General features: G+C 44.8%; 4 protein-coding genes across 9 annotated transcripts; 1 reads left to right on the forward strand and 3 right to left on the reverse strand.

Moving 5' to 3' along the window:
* Nucleotides 1-806: 806 nt before the first annotated feature.
* Nucleotides 807-2,090, reverse strand: LOC6494575 (ribulose-phosphate 3-epimerase). The gene is made up of 3 exons (XM_001960038.4): nt 1,556-2,090; nt 1,320-1,502; nt 807-1,256 (listed from the first exon to the last, which is right to left on the reverse strand). Exons 1-3 carry the CDS (start codon nt 1,739-1,741, stop codon nt 960-962), a joined length of 666 nt encoding a protein of 221 aa, XP_001960074.1. The 5' UTR covers nt 1,742-2,090; the 3' UTR covers nt 807-959.
* A 135-nt stretch (nt 2,091-2,225) lies between these two features.
* Nucleotides 2,226-3,118, reverse strand: LOC6494574 (LDLR chaperone boca). The gene is made up of 2 exons (XM_001960039.4): nt 2,768-3,118; nt 2,226-2,714 (listed from the first exon to the last, which is right to left on the reverse strand). Exons 1-2 carry the CDS (start codon nt 2,915-2,917, stop codon nt 2,322-2,324), a joined length of 543 nt encoding a protein of 180 aa, XP_001960075.1. The 5' UTR covers nt 2,918-3,118; the 3' UTR covers nt 2,226-2,321.
* Nucleotides 3,119-3,197: 79 nt separating this feature from the next.
* LOC6496028 (vacuolar protein sorting-associated protein 13) lies at nt 3,198-17,283 on the forward strand. 2 transcript variants are annotated; one of them, XM_014908117.3, is made up of 28 exons: nt 3,198-3,283; nt 3,527-3,747; nt 5,600-5,686; nt 5,749-5,946; nt 6,069-6,425; nt 6,489-6,710; nt 6,771-6,907; nt 6,968-7,196; nt 7,261-8,779; nt 8,840-9,473; nt 9,530-9,685; nt 9,748-10,090; nt 10,146-10,291; nt 10,357-10,600; nt 10,668-10,940; nt 11,000-11,230; nt 11,289-11,392; nt 11,451-12,065; nt 12,138-12,692; nt 12,752-12,910; nt 12,973-13,578; nt 13,640-13,767; nt 13,825-14,667; nt 14,728-15,100; nt 15,160-16,082; nt 16,148-16,286; nt 16,349-16,632; nt 16,686-17,283. In XM_014908117.3, exons 2-28 carry the CDS (start codon nt 3,648-3,650, stop codon nt 17,068-17,070), a joined length of 9,990 nt encoding a protein of 3,329 aa, XP_014763603.1. In that variant the 5' UTR covers nt 3,198-3,283; nt 3,527-3,647; the 3' UTR covers nt 17,071-17,283. The 2 variants fall into 2 exon arrangements, with proteins under 2 accessions (XP_014763603.1, XP_001960076.1); XM_001960040.4 differs by having other exon boundaries at nt 11,292-11,392.
* Nucleotides 17,250-23,997, reverse strand: LOC6494573. Of its 5 annotated transcripts, none has more exons than XM_044715406.1 (4): nt 23,880-23,997; nt 22,056-22,330; nt 19,196-19,480; nt 17,250-18,928 (listed from the first exon to the last, which is right to left on the reverse strand). In XM_044715406.1, exons 2-4 carry the CDS (start codon nt 22,105-22,107, stop codon nt 17,373-17,375), a joined length of 1,893 nt encoding a protein of 630 aa, XP_044571341.1. In that variant the 5' UTR covers nt 22,108-22,330; nt 23,880-23,997; the 3' UTR covers nt 17,250-17,372. The 5 variants fall into 5 exon arrangements, with proteins under 5 accessions (XP_044571341.1, XP_014762858.1, XP_001960077.1 ...); XM_014907372.3 differs by having other exon boundaries at nt 22,056-22,350; XM_001960041.4 differs by having other exon boundaries at nt 23,803-23,997.
* Between the last annotated feature and the right edge of the window lie 365 nt (nt 23,998-24,362).

Below are 24,362 nucleotides of genomic sequence, written 5' to 3' on the forward strand. Positions count from 1 at the left end.
TACACGTGACATGGATAGCAGAATAGTTAAATACTAAGTAAAATATGCATACAATCATCACGAAGAACTCAGAGCCGCACAAGCCCCCCACATCCTAGTTGAATTGCAATTTGCAACGCTTAAGGGGGTAACTACTCCGCAATCATTACCGCATCCCTGCCCTTCGAAGGATTCAATTCCGATACGCATGCTCCATGTGCTTGGGAGGACTCGAAACACTAAAAACCTAAAGAAATCAAGAAATTGTAGCGAAAACGTTATGTGTAAATGTAGCAAAAATCCAAAAAAAAAAACAAGCTGATTACAAAACTAGTTGAATTTACATATGTGTCGCGAATGAAAAACAAAAATTAATGAATTATGTGTACACACAAAGTATCAGAAAATATTATATGTATATCTTTGGAGGGACGATCATTTGATGACGAAGCACTTGTTATTTATGCACAGACGCCACTTTGTGAAGAATTTACAAGAAACAAACCTTGACAATAAAAGACAAACTGAAACTGAATTTTTTCCTGTGAGCTGGACAAGCGCATCGGAGGCATTGAGAATTTATGAAGAGTTTTACATTCAGATTTTGAAATTTTGACGCGAATCAGTCAGGAGATTGTTGAAACTTTATTTTGGAAAACAAAGCGATAAATAAATAACTATGACAATACGGCAGACCGACTGGGTCAATGCCAATACAATAACTGGGAAAGTGCAGAATCCTGAATGTAACTACATACATTAACTGAATGAAAACACATATAACCAAATAAAAATGCTAAAAGCAACATGTCATACGAAACATGATATATACTTACACACATATATTATATGAATGTTGGAAAATAAATGTATAAAAACATATTCGATTCTAAATGTCTTTTAGTCCTTCTCCTCATCTAGTTTACTGTCAACACTTATTTCAATTTCAGCTTAATACTAAGGGCTAATAAAAATTCATTTCACTTGAGGTAGCTCTGCACCACATCACGCAGCTGCCGGATGACTTGACCCTGGTCAGGGGCTCCCACTACGGCCGTTCCAGAGACGATCATGTTGGCTCCGGACTTGGCACAGCACTCAATTGTTTTCGGGCCAACTCCGCCGTCCACCTCGATGTCCAGGTTCGGGTAGTTCTCACGAAGCCACTCCACCTTAGGCATCATGTCGGCCATAAAGGACTGACCTCCAAATCCAGGCTCCACGGTCATCACCAGCACCACATCTACCATATCTATGTACTTTTCGATGTCCTTTACCTTTTGGGGAAAGCAACAAGTGGCTTGTTTTCACAACGAACTCAAAACATAACCTCAACTCACCTCCGTGCCCGGCTTAATGGCCAGGCCCACCTTCATGCCGGCGTCCTGCACTTGCCGACTGACCTTGGCCACATCCTCCACCGGCTCTACGTGGTACGTGTATAGATTGACACCCGCATCGGCCATGGGCTCGATCCACTGCTCCGGATTCTGAACCATCATGTGCGCCTCGAAGAAGGCCGTCTGAAAGGGCAACAATGTAACTAGAAATCTGGCTCAGGGTAATGTAATCTCACCTTGATCTTGTTGCGCAAGCTCTTGACCATGGGATGACCGAAGGTAAGGTTGGGAACAAAGTTTCCGTCCATCACGTCCAGGTGCAAGTAGTCGGCTCCATTGTCCAGTAGCTTCTGGGACTCGCAGGCCAGGTTGGACAGATCCGCATTGAGAATGCTGGGGCCGATCTTGGCTTTGACGGGCATCTTGCTGGCACAGCTACTAAGCAGGCGGACTACTACACGGCGTGTGGACGCCGTCTTGACGCCTGGAGGTCACGCAGAGGGGAGCTGGAGCTCGGAACATTTGAAAAAGATACGATAACTTTAGCGATGACAGCGTGAGATGGTCCGCAGCAGCGCCAATTTAAATTTTGAAGAATTTCGAAAGTTTTTAGATAATATTTTTTAACAATTTCATATTTTTGATTGTCACAATTTTTCATTCATTAAAAATCAAAACAAGCTTAAGATTTTTATGTTAGAATTTCGACTCAGAATCAAAACAGCTTGTGCGAAAAAAATTTTAAAAAGAAACGTAAATAAAATAATCGAAGAAAGTAATTTTATAGATAAGAAAATCAAGAGAACCAAGATTACTTAAACTTTATACATATATTATTTATTTTTAAAAGAAGATGGAGTAACATCAGCATATTATCGATTATTCCCACCAAAATATCAAGGAGAGTTCTTCAATAAATTCACTTTATTTAAATTTGTTCACTTTGAGCTTAGAAATACTTGTTTGATGAGAATGTTTGTGCCAGTCTTACTACAAGGGTTTCTACAATTCGTCCTTTTGTGCGTGGATACCAGGAAATTCTTTGTTTTCGATAGTAACACTTTTGCAACGTTCCTGAGTAACCAAGAACTCCTTGGCTTCCCAAGCCTGTGCTCCGTCTTTGAAGAGGAATATGGCTCGGTCGTCGTCAACCATATAGCGCTCGGCCTGGATGTGATTGTTCCACAGACTGGTTTGCCACAGCTTTGTAATATCATCAGCTTCAGTTCGCGTTGGATTACCAGACACCGCGACGAATGTCATCAGCGTCCGTCCCTTTTTCGACTCTTTTAGCATACCCTCGGGGTTTTTGGGGTCGAACTTGGAAAAGTCTATCTTGGGCTGCGGTCTCTTATGCTCCGGAAGCTCATCTTCTTCCAGGGGGTCATCATCTTCCTAGTAGAGATTAACTATAGAAATGCGGGCTTTCTCGAGACTCCGGCACTTACCTCCCACTGCTCCAGCAGGCGCTCCAAGTCCGCATCGCTGTAATCCCTTATGTCTTTCTTGGCCCAATCTGGTTTCTCTTCGCCCTCAAACTTCTTGGCCAACACGATGGGCGTCAGGGCCAGAAGCAGTAAAATAAGCCTTGTTTGCATGATGCCTTTCTAGTTTCTCCAAGATATCTATCCAAACACGTCAGCGGATACCAATCGATAACGATAACACCGGTCGCTCAGCTGTGCAGCGCGCAATGTGGGACATTTTTAAAATGGAGTAGAAATAAATACCGCTATAAAAGTATTCAACTGGACAAATCTTTCTGCTATCTTAAGGCTTTTGATAGAAGAAAAACTTCTAACGCTTATCAACAATTATTTACATTTTCATACAAAGCTATCGAAAAACCAAGCCCACTGTGCGAGCTGTGCGTCGTTGGATTCCGCAACAGCTGTTTCAATCTGCAGCGAACGTCGGACGAGAGTGCGTCGTGCGCGAGTTTTGTTATTGTGGAAATGCCGCTGGTAAATAGGTGTTGTAAATAATGATAAGAACTATTGGGGAGTTGCAGCCACTACCACGTGGAGTGGCTACATAACCGGACTGCTAACGCCCCAATCCGGTCCAATGTCGGTCCATTATTTCGGAAAAACAATGGGACCTTAGTGAATAGTGCCAAAAGTGGCGTTGATGACATCACCGAGACAGTGTTTTTTAATTCACCTCTCCGTTCCATCTGTTATTTTCTGTGTTTTCGTATATTTTAGAAAAATCTCTGTCTACACAACGAATGCCAAAGTGTTTGAATCAACGCACACAATTACCTTGGAGCCGAGGAAACGAAGAAAAATCAATAGCCACCAGTGGAGGAGCAGCTGCTAGGACAAGATGGTCTTCGAATCGGTGGTGGCCGATGTCCTGAACAAGGTCCTCGGCGACTACATCGAGAATTTGGATCACAAGCAGCTCAAAATTGGAATATGGGGCGGTGAGTCGGGTTGTGGGATCCCCCGGGAATGAGGTACAATTATGCTCCACCCGCACGCAATACAATCGTTTCATAGCTTGATTCTCCCATCACGCAAGTAAGAATAACAACAGCGATGACCTTATCCTTGGCAGTTTGTAATTAGTGACCTAATTCTGCCTCAGCTAATGCTAATGTGCCTGAGCGAAATATTCGCATGTTCGCGAGAGAAACAATCTCTCCCAATGGCTTCCCCAACACGTCGCGATCCGGATGGCTGGCTAGATGGGTGGGGTACCCGTGGACCAACTGTTGCATCTGCTGGCTGTAAAAATGTGCGCCACGTGTATTGGTTGGAGCCAGTGGGGCAATTTCTTTGCGGTTTCTGTTTATATATTAGCAGTCTGCTCTTTATCATTCGGAGTACACAGAAAATAATTTTATAACTAAGCCTATGAGAGAAGTCTAACAACCGTCAAAATATTTGCAGAGAAACGTAATTTATCTTTAAGTTATTATTCACTTTATATACCATACATATGTACATATATATAGTTCTGTTGGATATCAGTGTGCAAATGTAAACAACACTTCCCGGCACTTATCAATAGCTGCTCTCAAATTTTCAAAACCAATGCGTTGGCATTCCATTCGAGTCACAAAGCAACCAAGAAACAAGAGAGACAATCCTATGGAGTAAATAAATGGAGTCTAGTGTCTTAATATAGGCCTCACCTAAACCCCAAGGGTCCACATCACCACAAAAATATCAAGTTCAAGCTGTTTAAAAATAAAAGACGATCCAAACAAACCCGTTTGCTTGTGATTTGTGGCGCAGGTCGGGAGTGACGGACCCTCAAGCCTGTTTTATATTATTTTGGCTGGGCTTGAACTTGATGACATAATGCTTGATAGCTCGAAATATTTAAAACACAATTTGCATATTTTGTACTCTACTTAAGGCCTGTGCCGATCACGTTTTCAAAAATTGCTGTTTGATTCTCTACAAAAAGCTAAAGTGGTTGTTAAAATCTTTAATTTATAATGCAAACAGGTTTAGTTAGGTATCAGGGGATTCCCTCTTCATTTTGTATATAAGTTTCTATTTTTTGGATAGAATAACCTCCCCAACCTCACTATCTTTCCGCCCACGCAATAATCATTATAAAACATCCATTATTTAAATAATTCTTGAGGCTTTAAACTATAGACACAATAAATCACTTTATAGAAATAATACTTGGATTATTTTTTATTCGTAGAAAACACCATGTATTAAGTGACTCATATTTGTTTTTATAATTCTGTTTTACAAATAAAATAATCTCTGCCAGTAAAAACAAAGAAACAATTATGAATGTAAGCTTGATTGAGTTCTTATCGCTTCAATCGTGTGTCAATCGTATTATTGCATTTAGAGTTGTAACATTGCCGGTATCTTCCATAAGAATCAATCGGTGATATAGATTTGATACTAAATTGTTTTAGAATTAAGTGTGTTTGTTGCGTCTGCCTCTTATCAGTTGGGGGCCCTGGTCGTTAAACTTTTGACCCACATGCGTAATTCAATATGAAATTCGCCGTTCGGTTGCTGCTCATTTCGAATTCCAAGCATACCACACACTTAAAAAATAAAAGGCTTCATGCCCAAAATGCTAGACGCAGATGCACACATTCGTACATAACACAGTACGTCGCAGAACAATAATTCCGATATCTAAAAGCTGACCTTCGACGTAAAAAACTGTGCTTTTCTGCACACCCTTTCTTATTAATCAGCAATTAATCAAGGGGCATTTGGGCAACACCTATAAATGACTGATTACTGTTTTCGATAAGACTAATGGTATCAATTCTGTTTTTATTTCGGCAGGCGATGTGGTCTTGGAGAACCTCAAGATACGGGAGAATGCCCTGGACGAAATGGATCTTCCAGTGCAGCTTATCTACGGCTACCTGGGTGAGTAAACAACAAACATGAGACGCTCTTCTTTCCAGGATCTTATATTCTTTCATATGCAGGGAAACTGGTGCTGAAGATCCCTTGGAAGAATCTGTACAGCCAACCGGTAATCGTCAAGATCGAGGATCTGTACTGCCTTGTCCAGCCCAACAACAATGTCGAATACAATGCCGAGAAGGAGGCCAAGTACGAAATGGACGCCAAGAAAATCGCCTTGGACGCTCTGGAAGCGGCCCGCAAAAAAGAGCTTGAGAAGGGTAAACCGAATGATTTGTTTCTAGATTAGTTTCTAAATGAAATCTCATAAATTAAGCTCACCTGTATTTGTTTATTTTTAGTATTTTGATTAGATATGTTTAATTAATTTCACTTTTTGCAGATAAAGTCAAGCCCGACGCTGGATTTGCTGAAAAGCTCACTGCACAGATTGTGAACAACCTGCAGGTGCAGATTACCAACGTCCATGTCCGATATGAGGATACCACTACGACGGGTAGTCCTTTCTCTTTCGGCATATCTCTGCACGAGCTGGAGCTCTACACCACCGATGCCGATTGGGAGAAGTGTTACATGGCCCAGCAGGCGTCACAGGTCTTCAAAATAGCGAATCTCTCCTGCCTGTCCGCCTACCTTAACTGCGGCGGAAATCTGTTTAGCAGCAACAAGTCCGCACTAACATCTCAGTTTCAAACTAATATTGCTCGAAAAGACTCCAAGCCCTTGAACTATCAGTATGGTAAGTTCTTGCCAAAGCTCTAAAGATTGTTAATGTATTTATTAAGTGCCTCTTACATTGCAGTTCTGGGTCCTATTTCTTGTAATGCCAAGCTGAAGCTGAACATGAACCCTGAATTTGATGATCCACCTTTTGAGAGGCCGAAGATTGATCTTACTTTGGAGATGGAGACTCTGAATGTGGGTCTGACGGATACACAGTTCGAGAACCTGATGAAACTGGGAGATGCTATGAATCGGCAGCAATTGGGACTTCCTTATCGCAAATATCGTCCGCATAACTTACGTAATTATTATCATTTTTGTTTATAATTTATGAACTAATAAGATTCATTATAACTTTCAGCCTATAAGGGTCATGCAAAGGAGTGGTGGAAGTTTGCCATCACGTGTGTTCTCGAGGAGGATATTCGGAAACCTCGAGAAGCCTGGACCTGGGGCCATATGAAGGCACATCGCGATCGCTGTCACACATATGCCAAGGTGGGTATTTTTAATAAATTTACTTTCTATTTGAAAAACCGTATGATTGGACTTCTTTAGAAATACAAGGAGCTGTCTTTGAGCAAGAAACCGCCAGCAGTGTTGGTAGAAACCTGTCACCTTCTGGAAACGCAGCTAGATGTTATGAACCTGCTTATGATTAGGCAACGGGTCAACATCGAAATCGAAAAGAAGCGAGAGGCGGAGCCGGTACAGAAGGCCGGTTGGTTCGGTGGCTGGTTTGGAGGCGGCGAAAAGAAAGAGGAAAAGACCGAGGGCCAGAAGTTAGGCAAGTCCTTAGAACCTGCAATTGTTAACCCAAATTTTAACACTTATTCTGTTAACCATTTCAGTGGAAAAGTTCGAGGCTGCTATGACTACCGAAGAAAAAGAAAAAATGTACAGTGCTATAGGCTACCAAGAGAATGCCAAGCCTACAGATCTGCCAGTGGAGTATGTGGCAATCCAAATGAACTTTAAACTTGTTGCTTTGGAAGTTGGCCTGTATAAGGACCAAAGCATGGGACGGGAATCGCATGACTTTGCCTCTCTTCCATCCATACTCCTGCTCAAGTTTTCGATGGCTACAGCGAACCTCAAGCAGCGGCCGGCTGGCGATGCCATCAGCCTCACCGCTGGCATGAAGGAATTGATAGTGACGGGCCTTAAGCAAAATGATTATACGCCACTGCTGGTGGAGTCCAAGATCACCGATGAGTTCAATCTGCTGGATGTTTTCTTCGAAACGAATCCGCTTGACAAAATATGCGACCAGCGGGTAAAGGTAGTGGCGAGGCCATTGCAGATCGTCTACGATGCACCTACAGTCTTGGCACTCATTAGCACCTTTAAGGCGCCCGGGGACGTGACCCTATCCAAGTTCGAAGAGTCTGCCAGCCTTCAGATGTCCAGTTTTAAAGAGCGCTCGGCCACCGGCATGCAATACTTGATTGACAAAAAGCCAGTTCTCGATGCGGACATTCTGCTGATGCCGAACGTTCTTATAATGCCATTCAAGGGCACCTATGTGGCTGATCAGTCGCCATTGCTGGTAGTGAGCATGGGTCAGGTGCATATTTCGACCACACCGCGACGACATTCGGCTAGTCTTCAGAATCTGTTTCAGTCTGGAGAGACCAAGGACGACATTCTTAAGGCGGTAATGGATAACGCCTACGACAAGTTTACAGTAAAGTTGGACGACATTCAGGTGCTGGTGGTGAGATCCATGGAGCCGTGGCAAACGGCTTTGAGAGCTGCCCGTCCCACAGAAATGCACGTGCTGCGCCCCGTCTCGCTGAAAATAACTTTAGCCCTCTGCGTAATGGACAACGATCCCCGAATGCCCAAAGTCAAGGTAGACATCGAAGTGCCCTCAATTATGTTTAACATATCGGAGGATCGCGTAATTCTGGCTCTCAGGGTAGCCCTTAGCATTCCGTTGCCGGATCAGGAACAACCACGGGAATCCTTGCTTTCGGCGCGCAGCTCTCGCAGCTCAATGGTTTCCATCTCCAACTTTATAAACAAGGAAGTGAAAAAGATCTCCGCACAGCAGGAAACCAAAAAACATCCATTTGCAGGCGAAATCGTCCAGTATACCAACTTAGAGGTGAACTTCTCTCTGGGAAACATTTCCTTCAGTCTGTTTCAAGGCGTTATAAGCGAAAACTCCTCCAATGTGTCGATTGAGTATCTGACCCCGGAGGGTGACCGCTTGCCCATTCCCGGCAATACCGGCACTCCACCCACTCCTGTAAAATCCCAAGAGGAGGTACGCGACATACCACCGCATCAGATCCTTTCCGTCGAAGTGCGCCGTTTGGAGGCCTATTTTGCTGCGAGGACCTACGAGTCAGTAGCTACCGTCAAGTAAGTACAATCTGATACTAGGTTTCATTCAGTTACTTAACTCTTTTTTGATATTTGAAGGTTGGGAGGCATCACTCTTTGTCAGTACGATACCCAGGAGGAGAACATGGAGGTGCTGGATGTGATCTACACCCCCGATCAAGACGACAACTCAAATTACTTGTTCACGGTGTCATGCACGATAGCGGATAAGACATCGCCGGAATTCAACACCAAGTATAATTCCACGGAACAGCTCGTCGTGGCCAATTTCAAGGTGCTGCGTGTGGTGCTGCACCAGGAGTGCCTAAAACGCCTTCTGGAGGTTGCAGGAACCTTCCAAAACGAGCTGGCGGCAATAATGATGATGAACAAACCGCCGCAGGACAGGGTTAGTTATGCCGGCGGCGGTGATGGCATTCGGCGGAAGCTGACAGTGATCCTGGAGGACACCGAGCAGATAATGGCCTCCGAGGAGATGAAAAGGCACAAGAAGTCGTCCAGGAACCGCGTGGTTGAGAGTGTAAAGGTTCGCATTATAGCGAATCTTGATGAGCTGGGATTGATACTGACCAGCCGTAGCCGACCACTAGCCGAGATGAATGTGAAGAAATTCGTAGCTAATATAGTTTTGAAGACCTCGTATACGGAGGTCAATATGGGGCTGAAGGACATACAAGTGATCGATTTGAATCCCAACACCATTCATAAAAACGTAAGAGTTAACATTTTCGATCGATGAATCAATTTTTAATGGTATTCTTTCCATAGATTTTGAGTATTGTGGGCAAGGATGCTTTCAATTGCCAACTGGTGATGTATAACAAAGAGGAGACTTGCGACTACAATTCCGATGACATGAAAATTACTGTGGACATTGGCTGCATGAAAATAGTGTTCCTCAATTGGTTTGTGGCAGGAGTGATGGTAAGCTTTTTAGTCTCCAAAAACCATAAAGCAACCAATATGCAATAATATTGTCTTTGCAGAGTTTCCTGAACGAGTTCCAGGAGGCCCAGAAGGCACTGTCCGATGCCAGTGCTGCAGCGGCAGAAACAGCTCGCCAGAAGGCATTGGATGCCTATGATACAGCAACTCGTCTCAACCTCAACATACGCATCAAGGCTCCGGTCATCGTGATACCCACTTGCTCGCATTCCAACGATGCACTCTGCCTAGATTTGGGTCTGCTGGAGATCACGAATAACACGGCAGAGATTACAGTGCCCAACGAAGAGCGACTGGCAGTCATCGACGAGATCAAGCTACAAATATGCGATGTAAAGATTTCCAAGGTTAGTATCCTGGATGGCCACGAGACAACAGTCGATGGTGAGTATCATAAAGTCCTTATATTTCCAATTATAAACTGGTTTTTCCCTCACAGACGTCGATGCAGCGTTTGGTTTCTCGTCAAAGTGCAATATGATGAACCCGATGAGTTGCACTGTCCTGGTCACTCGCAATTTATCGTACACCTGGTACAGAGAAGTTCCAGAGGTTAATTTGGCTGGTCGTCTTAAATCCGTAGAGGTTTGTCAATTCATCATATCCTATTTTGTTTTGAAACTTTTTAAACAAGTATTGTCCTATTTTAGCTCACTCTCTATGCTGACGATTATGCCCTGGTCATTTCGGTTATGAACAACAACCTTAGCGAGGGCTTGGCAGAATTTCCTCCCAAAGAGGAGCCTATAAGGGAGCCAATCAAAGCACCTTCCGAAAGGCCTTCCAGAGTCGTAAGACCTTCGCGCATGGCTGTGCAGCCAAGGACACAAAAAGTCCATGAATCGCTCAAGTTCAACTTCCAATTCGACGGTGTCGTCATAAATTTGATGGAAGGTAAGACAAAGAAAACTTTGTGGATCTTATAAATGGTATAAACTCAACTACTTCGCCTTCTAATCAGATGCGGACAAGGGACTGGCCCGCTTTGGAATATACTTTCTGTCCATCAAGGGTACCAAATTGGACAATGACACGATGAGCACTTCGGTGGTTCTGTGCAACATTCAAATGGACGATACCCGGCAGGATACCAAAAGTAAAATTCGACAGTACCTCAGTCGCAAGGATTGGGTAGAGCCTAAACTGAAAACGGAGGATATCATTGACGCCTGTTATAACGAGCTCAACTACATGGTCGATGTGACGGCCATAACCAAACCAAATGACACTTTTGGTAGGTATTGCTTTTACGACTGGCGATTGAAAAATTATTGATTTAATATTACATTACAGCTGAGATTCGAGTTCGCGGTTTCGATATGATTGTCTGCATCGATTTCCTGATGAAGTTGACCACATTCCTTGCCCTGCCAGCGAACACTCAACAAGGTGGGGAGTCTGCACACCCCGGAGTTAGCGGGTCCCAAATTTTGGACACAAATCGTGAAACTAAAAGCGCGATTCGATTTTCCACGGCATCCGGAAATGCCTCCCCTAACATGGAAAAGGTGCAGGTCACAGAGAGTATGTATTATTATACTTTTATTCGAGGGAAGAAGTATAATTATTTAATTACAATAAACAGCCAAAAATAGCAAAATGAACTTCATACTGCACATTGACGAGCCGGACATTATTTTGGTGGAGAACCTGGACGATCTGAACACAAGTTGCATTATCTTCAATGTGAGTGGAGAAAAAGAGTCACATTTAATTGGTATTGATTTTAATATACTTTCTGCAGGCCAAAGCTCACCTTAACTATCGTAGTCTGAATGATAAACAGCTCGTGAACGGACAAATCGATAGTCTCAAGATGTACATGTGTGCCTTTCTGCCGGAGCGACGGGAGGCTACCCGCCACTATATCCTGCACCCATGTGAGATCAGTCTCCAAGGGTCTACCCCCGAGGAGGAGGGCATGCACATCAGCCTCAAGTTGAGTGACATTATTATCAACGTTTCACCCGCCACCATTGAACTGCTTAACAAAGCAATGGTATCCATCTCCACCGGCACTATGGCCAAGGCTGCCATTGTCGAGGAATCCAGGAACTACTCCAAAAATTGGCTGCCACGACACTTGCAAAGTCGCAACTATTGGTTCACTCGAGTGGAACAGGCTGAAGAAGCCTTCGAAGAGGAAATAGTGTCCTCAGAGATCCCCTCGCATACCTCAGCCGTTGCCGTTGGGAAAACGGAGAAGTGTGTGATCGAGGTGCCCAGCATCACACTAGTGATCGAATCCGGGGTGGGATATTACACACGGCCTCTCATATCTCTGGATGTTAGAGTCACAGCTGTCTTCAACAACTGGAGCCGCAACCTTACGGCCCAGGGCTCATTGACCCTCAATATGGTAATCAGATTATTAAAAATTGCAAAAGTATATCCCAAGCTTAACAAAATGCATTGTTTCTTTTTTTTACAGAACTATTACAACCAGACCTTAGCCGAATGGGAGCCGATCATCGAACTAAACGAGTCTGAGACCAAAGGTGGCCATGAATACTCACCATGGGAGCTGAAGTTCAGTATGGGCATGGATACGGTTCCGAGCGACGTCGAGGGAGGCGAACCGCAGCAAGCCCTTCACATGAAGATCCAGTCAGAGGAGACACTTGAAATCACACTGAGCAAAACGTGTCTCGGTTTGCTGGGTGAGCTGGGCGAGGCCTTCTCGCAGGCCATTGACCAGAAGGGTCTCACCAAACCCGATGTCGTGGCACCCTTCGTTCTGGAGAACGACACGGGTTTCGATGTTACCCTCAACGTATCTAAGGGAATTTATACTCTGCACGAAGTACATCGTGGTGTGACGACGATCAACGAAAGAACATTTTCTGTTACGTCCGATATCCATGAAATCGATCCTATTGCAATTAAGACATGTACCATTTCGTCGGGAGGAAGAGCCTTTCTGCAAACCAAGGATTTTAGCTTACTCGACCCCGAGCAGGCAAACGACCAGTCGCTATATATACAGGTATGGGAATATCATTTAATTATTTTCAACCTTTTATAATTGCTTTAAATTCTTTATAGATTGGCGACATCAACAAGGAAATAGCCCTGCCAGTTGCAAAGTCGGATACGCGGTACTTCGAACTGTTCCGACAGCGCGACAGCGAACCGTGGGGCATTGTGTCCAAGGTGCGGGAGGAATACGGCACCACGAAAATTAACATTCACGGTGTAGTCTGCGTAAGTCTCATCTGCCTCCTCTGTTTTATTAGTTCGCCCCTAAAATTGATTTTGTTTTGCAGATTCACAATCACTTTACCACAAACGTGTTTGTCTATCGACGCAACTTGCATCCAGTAAAGCACAATTTCGAAGACACATTGGTGGGACGTATTCGTCCTGGTTCTGTGTTTCATGTGCCGCTGCATGCTATTTATGGGGAACACAAGGAGCTTTTCTTTGCAATGAAGGGCTACCGGCCGTCGGTGCAGGGTATCTCCTGGGCTGCCAATCCTTCCGACACATGCTATAACCACCAGCTGTCTTGCGATCCCGTATCCTCGTTTGAGCCACTCTTCATCAACGCCAGGCGCACCAAAACTGAGATATACTATGAGCACACCAACAAGTACACCATCCTCAGCGCCTTCTACACTATTCATCTGCGTCCGCCGCTCTATCTGCGCAATTGCTTGCCCATCGACATCAAGGTGTCGGTGGCAGGTTGCGCGGTCCGGAATGATGGCCTTGACGATGATTCATCGATCGCACTGATGAACAACTCTTACCAGAAGGAAGACTTGCTGGATTATGGCGAAAAGGAGGTCAGATCCGGCGATGTTCTTCATTTACCGACTGTTCGTCTGGTGGAAAAGGGCAAAGACCGCAGAACCTTTTTGGTTGTTCGGGTTGGTTTTTTTTCTCCTTTGATAAAAACAAGGCTTAACCAGATTTCTATACTTTATAAAGCTAATTCAATACCTGGAGAAGGATTGGTCTTGTGCGACAGCAGTCTCAAGTGATACTGGCGAAGTCTCTCCATGGCAATTCTCCTCATACGATTCTGAAATGCGAGTGGACATGGATCTCTATGTTATGTAAGTTTATATCCATAAATATTTGTTTGAATTCGTTGGCAATGATTCCACTTGCAGGTCAGAGGATCGAAATGGAAGTGTAATGCTTACACTTTATAGTCCCTTCTGGATGATAAACAAGACCGGCAAGATGCTCACGTACAGGACAGAAACGACCAGTATGCAGATGCTCTATCACCCGCCAGAATACTCCGGGCCCATTTTGTTTACTTTCCGTGATAATACCTTCTTTGATAAGAAGAAGGCCTCCATTCGCTGCGACAATGGCGATTGGAGCGAAAAAATTCCCCTGGACGTGGCCGGAGCGATCGGCGAGGTTACCTGCGTCGCCAACAACCAGAAATTTCACATTGGCGTTCATAATCATATGACGCAGAACTCTCTGACCAAGCAGATCACTTTTATACCGTTCTACATTGTTTGCAACAAGTGCCGCTTCAAGGTAGAGTTGCAGGAACAAAGCCGGCCCGGCGATCCTTGGCTGGATCTACAACCTGGCCAGTTTGAGCCGCTTTGGCCGAAAAACGACTCTAAAAACAATCTGGTGGTCCGTGTTGAGGGCAAGGTGACGCCTGCCTTTGACTACAAGGAGGTCATTTGCACTTTGCTGAAGCTGGAGAATAGCCGATATGGCGGAATCAATGTAGATGTCCAGACGACGGAAGGTGGTGTCTATATCACCTTTACGGATTACAAACCAGGCGATGCTCCCGGCCTGTTGATAAACCACACTGGCCGACAGGTGGTATACTACGAGAAGGGTACCAAGAACGAAAAGATTCTGAACGCCAAGAGCACTATCATGTATGCCTGGGACGATCCGACGGGTCCCAAGATGCTTGTCTTTGGCAAAAACAAGGAAGAGAATGACCTAAAACGCGACGGCTGCGGTGAGGTTGTGTAAGTATAAATTTAATCTATAAAATATTATAAAATAATCTAATATCCAAAATTTTACAGTATGGAAGACGGTCACAAGTCTATTTGGATATCATTCCTGGACGGCTTGCAGCGTGTGCTGCTTTTCACCGACGATGAAACGATTGTCAAGCGTACAGAGACCACAGGTTCATTCCAGGCAGTAACCCAGAGCATCGATGTGCGCATCCACGGCATTGGTCTGTCTGTGGTTAATAACGAGACCGGCTTGGATATTCTATATCTAGGCGTCACCAGCTCGGGGATTATATGGGAGTCCAAGAAGGTTACCAAGAAGCGCTTCAAGGAGATGACTATTAACGAAAATGCACTTTTGGAGTCCGAATACCAGCGCTTCCTTCTCAACAAGAGTGTCAATGAAGTGCAAAGTTACATCCTGGATAACAAATTCCCAGTAAGTAATTGTAAAGAAGTCTTTATTGTTTTTGGTTGTTAATTTACTTTCTTTTATAGATTGACTTTGAGGGAATGATACTGAAGAAGTCCGTGAGTCGGAATCTAAGACGCAGTTTCTATCCGGCCATCTGGTTGTCCCGCAAATCGTCGCCCCACCAGAACCAATTGCATGTGAAAATAAACCGCATTCAGATCGACAATCAGTTCATAGACCCAATATTCCCCGTCGTGCTGGCGCCCATAGCTCCGCCAAAGAGTGTTGCCAACACGTGCACCCTGAAACCCTTCATCGAGTGCAGCATGGTTCAACGAATCATGCCCAATTCCCAGGTGCGGCAATTCAAGTACGCCAAGCTCCTAATACAGGAGTTCCACTTCAAAGTCGATCTTAACTTCTTGACGGCCATCTCGGAAATGTTCGTCAAGGAGGTGTCTGACGATGTGAAAGCCAAACAGTTCCGCCAGGATGTGGAATCGATCGAGATGCCATTATCCGTCATTTTCGAAGAGCACTCTATGGAGGAGCAGAAGAGCTTCTACGACAACCTACACTTGGGCCCACTTAAGATTCATGTCAGTTTCTCAATGGCAAACTCAGACACGAAGGCTCTTCCCGGAGTACTGGGCACGGTGATTCAGGGTGTCGGAGTGACCCTTACGGATGTCAACGACGTCGTCTTTCGGCTGGCCTTCTTCGAGCGCGAGTACCAGTTCTTCTCGCAAAGTCAGCTCATCAATGAAATCACCTCGCATTACACAGGCCAGGCACTGAAACAGCTGTACGTGCTTGTGCTTGGCCTCGATGTCCTGGGAAATCCTTATGGCTTGGTGGTGGGTCTCAAGAAGGGCGTGGAGGATTTGTTTTACGAACCCTTCCAAGGAGCAATCCAGGGACCCGGAGAATTCGCCGAGGGATTAATGCTGGGTGTGAAGTCATTGTTTGGCCACACAGTGGGCGGTGCTGCAGGAGCCATGTCCAAGTGAGTATCTAACTAAAAATAAAACTATAATTTATATTATATCTATAAAACTTTTTTAATCTTAGAATCACTGGAGCCATGGGCAAGGGTTTGGCTGCGTTGACCTTCGACGAGGAGTACCAGAGAAAACGACGCCAGGGAATTCATAATAAACCCAAGAACTTCCATGAGGGATTGGCTCGCAGCAGCAAGGGTTTGGTGATGGTAAGAATTACTTTTACGAGCTATTTTTTATAATTCATTAACGTTCTAATATTTCCTTATAGGGCTTCGTGGATGGTGTCACTGGCGTTGTAACCAAGCCCGTGTCTGGAGCTCGCGAACACGGCGTTGAAGGCTTTTTCAAGGGCCTGGGCAAAGGAGCCATTGGCCTTGTAGCTCGCCCCACCGCTGGTGTGGTTGACTTCGCCAGTGGCAGCTTCGACGCAGTGAAACGAGCGGCGGAAGCCAGCGAGGATGTAAAACGGATGCGTCCACCACGTTTCCAGCATTATGACTTTGTGCTGCGTCCATACTGCTATATGGAGGCCTTGGGCAATAAGATTTTAAAGTAAGTGGCTTCCAAAGGAATACATTCAATACAATATTGTATCGTTTTTACAGAGAAACCGACAAAGGAAAGTTCTCCAATACGGACAGCTTCCTCTACTGCGAGGAGATCATCCCGAAAAACGAATATATGATAGTTACGAACCACCGCCTGCTGTACGTGCAGCGCAATGAAATGTTTGGCATTTGGACTTCGCTTTGGTCTTACCTTTGGGATGAGATCAATACCGTGGAAAGCACACCTCGCGGTATACAAATCACTGTCAAACAGGAAGGCAAGAAGGTTCTCGGTCTATTTGCCACCAAGGAATCACCTCGCAAGCTGGTCCTACTGGGAGATGAACGCAGGCGACGTCACTTCGTGGACAAAATTGAATCTCATCGCAATGACCCGAATCCAATGCGAACCACCGTCGCCTATCCGGTGGATACCGAGTAGTACCCCTGAATTTATCTCCCAACTGTATTATAATCCAAGCACTTTTCCACACGGCACCACCACCACCAGAAGCAACGACATGGAAATCTACCTCGACCTTAAGGATTCTGCCTGTCCCAGTAACTCGCACCCTGCATCCTCCACTTCACACGTCGTAATTTTACGAATGCTAACAACCATTGTTTTGATATTAAAATTTTATGTCAAAGTTGATGTCACATCCGGAGAGTGGTTTTCACTAGCCTAAGAACTAAATCTACAATACAGAGACGCCGGACGTCATGTTGGATGAGAGTCTTGTCCTAGACCTTCTTCAGGAAGCTGCTGGGCGTGGTCGCCAGGGGCATGATTGGTTCGTAGTTGTTGCACCCGTCGCCATCGCAAAAGGAGGTGAGCGAGGCAAGTGCATTGGCGGCCAGTGCCTCCACGCTGAACATGGTGGACAGGTGGCCGCTGCTCTCGAACTGGTTGATGATCCTGTTGACTTTGCTCTGGGCCTCCGCCTTGAGGCAGGGTGATGTGGGGTGGCTGCCGGACAGACCGCCATCTCGATCGCCAGGAGAACTGTCCGGTTCGTAGCACTCGCCTGGATCGGGATCAGTCAGTAGGTTCTCCTTCTCGCTTTGCTTGCATTTCCCATTTGCTGGCGATCCACTGCCCGAATTGGTGACCTTTATTCCAGTGCTCTTGTTAAGACGACTCAGGAACCAGTTCCTGGCCAGCTTGTCGCAGTCCTTGCTGTCCTTGCGCTGCTTTTTCTGCTCCTTGGTGGGCGTGTGGGTGGGGCTGGTTAGCGGAGAGAGCATCTCCGGTTCGCTGCCACTGCCGTTGGAGTAGCTCTTCTTCACAGCCTTTTTTAAGCGATCCGGACTGGGTCCTCCCGGGGACAGCTGGTTCGACAGCTCGCTGTGGACCGTCTTGACTTTGGCCTGAAAGTCCAGCGACAAATTGCCGTGCAGGCTGGACGGTAGCGGTTGCACCTTCACCTGCTCGCCCTGATCTAGGTTGAGCAGTCCTAAGGACTCTCCTTCAACTGCGCCAGAACCATTGGTTTCCTCCAGCGGCTGAGCCGGACACTTGGGTACATCGTACTCAAATTGACGTGCCAGGGCGCTGGGACTATTGGTTTTTTCCGGCAGCTTGGGCAGCACCATTGCCGACGACGAGTCCATCAACCCATAGATCGGAGAGGGCTCCTCGTAAATAATATCTGCTGGTGTGTAGCCAGCCTTCTTCTGAACGGGAGGTGTGGGCAGCTTCCGGGGTGGCGGAAGCTTTAATGGAGTATGCGCCCCGGCATCTCCGCGGATGGCCGCCTCGATGGCGTGAATCCACTCTTTGGCATCGACCTCGTTGTTGGCCTGATAGACAAACTTTTTATTGGGGTCATCGGTGGTTATTTGGAAGCAGATATCCCGTCGCTTGCCTTCCCCGAAGTGCTCGATCTCGATGGAGGAGCACTTCAGATAGAGAGTGCTACTAGGCCTGCATGCAGTCGGTCCGTCCGCATAGCAGAGCATCCAGTCATTGAGGATTCCACAATAGCACTTGCGGGTCTGATCGAAGAACAGTCGCTTGGGCACGATCCTCTGCAGCTGCCCGTACTTGGTGGAACGCTGCAGGGAAAGGTGTCCGGCCGGAAGATCCGCATACGGGCAATCGAGGATTAGCTCATGGGTGAATGTTATAACCTGCTGGGCCTCGTCTTCGTCCTGACCCAATCTCATATCTTGGCTCTGGCAGATCTCGTAGAGTTGGTGCTGCTCCTTTTCGGCTGATCCCATAACCGGTTGGCCGGTGGAGCAGCGGTCCAGTGAGCCACTGCTCCCTAGATCTATGTATTCTCGTGATGCGGACACTGAAATTAAGAGTAATTAGTGCAACTTGTAGGAATTAAATACAGTCAAGCTTCGTTAAAGTTGAAAGATAACTCGGAATGAATGGTGTTGGGTTAAAAATCATTATGTTTGGTATTTAATTGAGAAATTGTTTCTGAAAATTCAAAATATTTATGAATGTAAACATAAAAACAGCCAAAATTCATCCTATTTCCACATCCAAGTCTTTTTTATTTAAGGAAGCTTGACTTTAAAAACTATAACCATTAATTCTCCATGGTACTCACGAGAGTTCTTCGAGGAGGACGGGGAGGTTAACATCGGCAGGTAGCTGGGGCCAGTGGGACCGGTATCCGCGCCCACCTTGCTGTCGACGCAGTCCACCAGGCTACTTAGCTGCTTGGATGCCGCCTGCTCGTCTGTGGCGCAACCATATCCAGATCCCGATGCCAGAAGCATTTCACAGCGGGCCAGAAGAGCGGCGGTTTGCTCCGCGGCCGTCACATGGAAGAGATTCGAGGCGTTCTCGTACTCCGAGGTCTCCAGCGAGGCTCGGAAATGGGCGCGTACATCTGCAATGGAGATGGAGAGGATCGTCAGTTCTAAAAAAGGCGGCGGTCCCCATCAGCAATTAATTTTTAAACGCATCATTGGCCCTAATGGCGGAGTGGCTGTTGAGCAAGAATATGTAGTTTCCATGTGGCAATTAGACTGTGTGCCTCTTCTGCAGGCCATGACTCACTAAGCTGGAAGTTAACTACTCCGATTCCAAGCCCCCAAACCACATCTACACTTATACACTTCTATATACACAAGTGACCTCATAAAGCGCTCGCTCAAGAGTCAACTGCGAATTGACCGAGGCAATTAAAAATAATTTCACTGTCCAAGAAAGTTAACTCTGGTGTCCGCCCCGCCCCCCAAAAGAGCACTACTTACATACTTATGTACAAATAATTTAACGGTAAAGAAAAGAAATAAAAAACAACATTAATTTGCAAGAAAACTTGTTAAAAGCTGAACACGCAATGATCTGGAAAGCTCTTTAAACGTAATACGTTCGAATATGGGAATTTGAAACAAGAACGAAAGTCAGGGAACGACTAACTTGAATTGGCAATGCTCTTTAAATACATTTAGGTTCAAAAAGTTTGGTTTCAAGAAATATTTAAGAATAACAGGATTCCGCTTGGCTTTAAAATTGGCCAAGATATGGGCTTGGTTTTGGGCCAAGTATGGAAATCCAGAACTTTACATGGGGTTCCATCAGAAAAAGTTGAAAAATATGGATCGAAAATTTTGTTGCCAGGTTTTGATGCAGATTGAAGCAAAATCGAAATAGAAATCGATTAAGGTATCCCGCTTAAGGATCAGATGAGAATTGGCCAAGATATGGGCTTGGTTTGGGGCCAAAATGGAAATCCTGGATTTCACAAGGGGTTCCATCAGAAAAAGTTGAAAAATATGGATCGAAAATTTTGTTGCCAGGTTTTGATGCAGATTGAAGCAGAATCGAACGAGAAATCGATTAAGGTATCCCGCTTAAGGATCGGATAAGAATTGGCCAAGATTTGGGCTTGGTTTGGGGCCAAAATGGAAATCCTGGATTTCACAAGGGGTTCCATCAGAAAAAGTTGAAAAATATGGATCGAAAATTTTGTTGCCAGGTTTTGATGCAGATTGAAGCAGAATCGAACGAGAAATCGATTAAGGTATCCCGCTTAAGGATCGGATAAGAATTGGCCAAGATATGGGCTTGGTTTGGGGCCAAAATGGAAATCCTGGATTTCACAAGGGGTTCCATCAGAAAAAGTTGAAAAATTTGGATCGAACATTTTGTTGCCAGGTTTTGATGCAGATTGAAGCAGAATCGAACTAGAAATCGTTGAAGGTATTCCGCTTGGGGATCGGATGAGAATTGGTCAAGATATGGGTCTGGTTTGGGGCCAAAATGGAAATCCGGGAATATCAAGGGGTTCCATCATGATAATTTTAAAAAGTATCGATCGAAAATTGTGTTGACATGTTTTAAGGCAAAACTTTGTAAGTTATTTGTCTTTGGAATTGGACACTAATTGCCAAAGATTAATGAATATTCCTGCTTCTTGAATATTCTGATAAGAACTTGGAATAACCCGGAGTTGTGGGAATCTCCAGCCAGCTTCCTTTCGGTATCATATTTAAATAACAAAAGAAGAGGTTCTTCGAATGCGTACAACCCAGATAAATGAAGAGTGAACAGAACAGTCATCGGAGGAGGGCTTTGATATGGTTACGATGCCCTTCATCATGACCAGTGAACCGAAACTTGAGAAAATTAAACTGACTAAAGCAAACGGCAAGGGACGGAGGCTAAAACAAGCGCCTTAGGCGTAGTTTTGCGGCATGTCCAATCCTCTGTTTATTGTCTACCTTGTGTATACATTTGGATACAAGCACACAAACATATTTAAACGATTCGGGGGAAGAGCGATCCAGCGAGCGATCCAACAGTCCGCAGAGGAGTCCAAATCGTTCTCCATATAATGTACGTACACCAGAAACAGAACAAGAGGAGTCTGATCATAAGCCAGAACAAAAACAAAAGCGTATTAAAGTTGGACGCCTGCGGAATGAGTCAATAATACGCTGGCACTGGGTTATTGTTAATGCTTTTTACACTTCACGAAATATTTTTTATATATTTTAAATTTAAACAGTGTTTGTTCATTAAAAACGGACTTTAAGACATTACTCACAGTTTTTCTTAAACAAAAACAAGTTTAAAACTGGCTTACTTCTTAATAAACTTTAACTTTGACTCTTTTTATTTGACTGATTCATGGAGTATTTTGTTAAATTTTAAACAATTAAATATGGTTTTTATCAGATTTATTTATCATACTCATTTATTGCTTCGTTGATCTTAAAAACAAGTAACTTCCTTCTGATTTAGAGTACATCTTAAAGACCTAACTAAATATTTATAGGTGTATTTTCGCATTCTCCACTTCCCCGAGTTGGTTTTTTAATTTTTTTGATGGGGCTGCTTGCGAAGAAAAATTAACAAAGTTTCTGTTGATCTATCTCACACTAACTGGCTTTAATATAGTTTTTTTTTAGCCACAAAAAAAAAAATGATGTATATACATACATTATTAAACTTACCCAACAGAAACTGTTCAATTTCGGCCCGTTTAGTAGTTGGCTTTGTATCCATGGCTTTTGGGGTTTTGTTTTTTTGCTATTTTTGTATTTTTTGTATTATTGTATTTAGCGTTCAGTGTTAATTTGAAGCGTTTTGCGTTAATGTGCGTTGAGTGCTTGTTGTGTTGCCGATCGTTTGATTTCTCGCCCGGGCTTTATTGTGGCTTCCCTCTGGTCTGGATCTCGATCTGGATCTCCGATCTGGCATATCCACCAACTGCACATACACCGTTTTGCTTTAGAAATTAACAGTTTGCTGTTAAAAGTGGATAACACATTTTTTATTTTATTTTTGTTACTTTATAAGATCACATGCACAGGCAACTTATGGGATGCAATATGTTATCTTTGATTACGGGTGAGAGACACACGCTCGCATGAAACTCAATTGCTACTGAAAAGGTATTCCTGGAGCGGATTGTCTTCAATCCGGCTACGTAAATTAAACACCTCCCCCGCTGCGAACCCGCTGTGGTGTTGGACTATTAATAGCCGAACTATCGATGCAACACTTGATGGTATTGCATCTGGGTATCTGGACATATTTTTAGTTTGTGCATCCAGCAGATACGCGTCGAATAACAATACAATTTGAATTGTGCCTGCAGCTCTCGCCTTATTCGTTATTTTTTTTATTATTGTCTACTATTTTTTGCTTTTTTGGTTGCACGCTTCGTTTGGCGCCTCATGGAAAATCAACCGATGACGCTATATGTATCTGTATCTGTTGGATAAAGTATCTAGATTCGTTTGCCGCTGTTGTGTGCAGTGTGTGTGCCTGCTGCCTGCCATTAAATGGCATTACGAAATCCCACTTTTGGGCGCCCGTCCAGCCCCCACCGCCCCCTTTGCACTTGTCTGGTTGTCTGAGTGACTGTTTTTTTTTTTTTTTTTCGTATTTTGTATTTAGCTTCCTAGCCGTTGTCTTGTCTGTCATTTGCGGTTTCCACTGTTTTGCGGCTAAGAATTGAATACAAATACACACACACACGGGTTGCCCACACGCAGAGGAGGAGCTTGGTGGACCCCGGGATGTGGCACTTGTGCCCGGCCTGAGCCCAGCCTGGAGCCCTGCCTTTATTAATTGTGACTCATCCGAAGAGCGACGCGTGTCGCCACAAAGAAACGGCACTCTGTCCACCAATATGCAAATATGTATCCAAAGTGCTGACCATTTCTCTCACAATCAGCCCCACACACCACATACACTTGCCATTGAGAACGTGACCTGCCGGGCCAGCTTTTACTTTTTGGTTTACTTTATTTTTTATCGAGATGGTAGAAGGAAAATGTGTAATATAATTTGCACTGGTGCTCTCTGGACCCGGTGCCTATTTAGTTTCCACCAGTGCCAGCCGTTGGAAATTATTTATTGATACAGAACATTTGCAATCCGACACCATTGTTTGTTATTGGTAAACATTCATCGAAATCTATGTACAACTTGGCCAGCTTTGTTCCGCGAAACAGCCAAACAAACTGCCTGCTGCCAGCTGTCTAGCTGACCAGCCTGGCCTTGCGATTTTGTCCGACAACGAAACTTGGCCGAAACCTGTGCGCAGGCGTGGCCGGGCCGACAGCTTCGCTCCCCCCCTTTCTACTCTCCCCCGCCCCGTATTTCGGCTCCCCGCGGCACTTCCGGTCATTTGCGACGGGCCGGCTTCCTGCGGGCATGAAACCCCACCAATTACGAAATGCATCCACGCACAGAGTTTAGTTTTGCATCCGGTTTTTCCACTACGTTCTGACTACGTTGACACCTTTTCGGACGCGAACCGAACGTACTTTTCATCGCCGGGAGCAGCCAAGTGGCGAGCGCGACTTTCCAGTTGCTGCGGCTTTGGAGCGGTGGTGCGGCACCATGAATCACTCGAGCTCGAATGATGGCCTGGTCTGAGACCCACTCTGGCGCAGCCCCAACTCTCTGATTGGGAGCCGATGGCTCCTCCGAACTTGGCCGAAGCGCTCTCGGCGCTCTCACACTCTCTCATTGCACAGAAACTATATATTTTTGGCTTATTGGCTTAAACATTTTAAGTACAAATTTAGATATTTTAATAAATTATATTTTAGATTATTAAAAGATTTTTTAAATATTTCATTTATTGAATTCTTCAGAAAATTATATTAGTGCCTTAAAAACTTTTTTTAAAGTGATATTTCTGCTTTGGTTTTTTGGGAAAAATAACAGCCGGCCGGCTTGTTAAAAATTTGCAAATCCACGCCCAGTTTTCATTCTTAGTCACTGTCCTCGTAGGCTCCCAAAAT

The sequence above is a fragment of the Drosophila ananassae genome, chromosome 3L (assembly GCF_017639315.1).
Source record: "Drosophila ananassae strain 14024-0371.13 chromosome 3L, ASM1763931v2, whole genome shotgun sequence".
Classification (NCBI taxonomy): Eukaryota; Metazoa; Arthropoda; class Insecta; order Diptera; family Drosophilidae; genus Drosophila; species Drosophila ananassae.

Coding starts and splice junctions, on each gene's coding strand:
- LOC6494575 (XM_001960038.4), bottom strand. CDS start 1,741: ATGCCCGTCAAAGCCAAGATCGGCCCCAGCATTCTCAATGCGGATCTG. Junction 1,503..1,555: donor GCTTGCGCAACAAGATCAAG/GTGAGATTACAT, acceptor TTGCCCTTTCAG/ACGGCCTTCTTCGAGGCGCA. Junction 1,257..1,319: donor CCATTAAGCCGGGCACGGAG/GTGAGTTGAGGT, acceptor TTTCCCCAAAAG/GTAAAGGACATCGAAAAGTA.
- LOC6494574 (XM_001960039.4), bottom strand. CDS start 2,917: ATGCAAACAAGGCTTATTTTACTGCTTCTGGCCCTGACGCCCATCGTG. Junction 2,715..2,767: donor GCCTGCTGGAGCAGTGGGAG/GTAAGTGCCGGA, acceptor AATCTCTACTAG/GAAGATGATGACCCCCTGGA.
- LOC6496028 (XM_014908117.3), top strand. CDS start 3,648: ATGGTCTTCGAATCGGTGGTGGCCGATGTCCTGAACAAGGTCCTCGGC. Junction 6,426..6,488: donor GCCCTTGAACTATCAGTATG/GTAAGTTCTTGC, acceptor CTTACATTGCAG/TTCTGGGTCCTATTTCTTGT. Junction 8,780..8,839: donor GAGTCAGTAGCTACCGTCAA/GTAAGTACAATC, acceptor TGATATTTGAAG/GTTGGGAGGCATCACTCTTT.
- LOC6494573 (XM_044715406.1), bottom strand. CDS start 22,107: ATGGATACAAAGCCAACTACTAAACGGGCCGAAATTGAACAGTTTCTG. Junction 19,481..22,055: donor AATTGAACAGTTTCTGTTGG/GTAAGTTTAATA, acceptor TCTCCATTGCAG/ATGTACGCGCCCATTTCCGA. Junction 18,929..19,195: donor GTCCTCCTCGAAGAACTCTC/GTGAGTACCATG, acceptor TCTTAATTTCAG/TGTCCGCATCACGAGAATAC.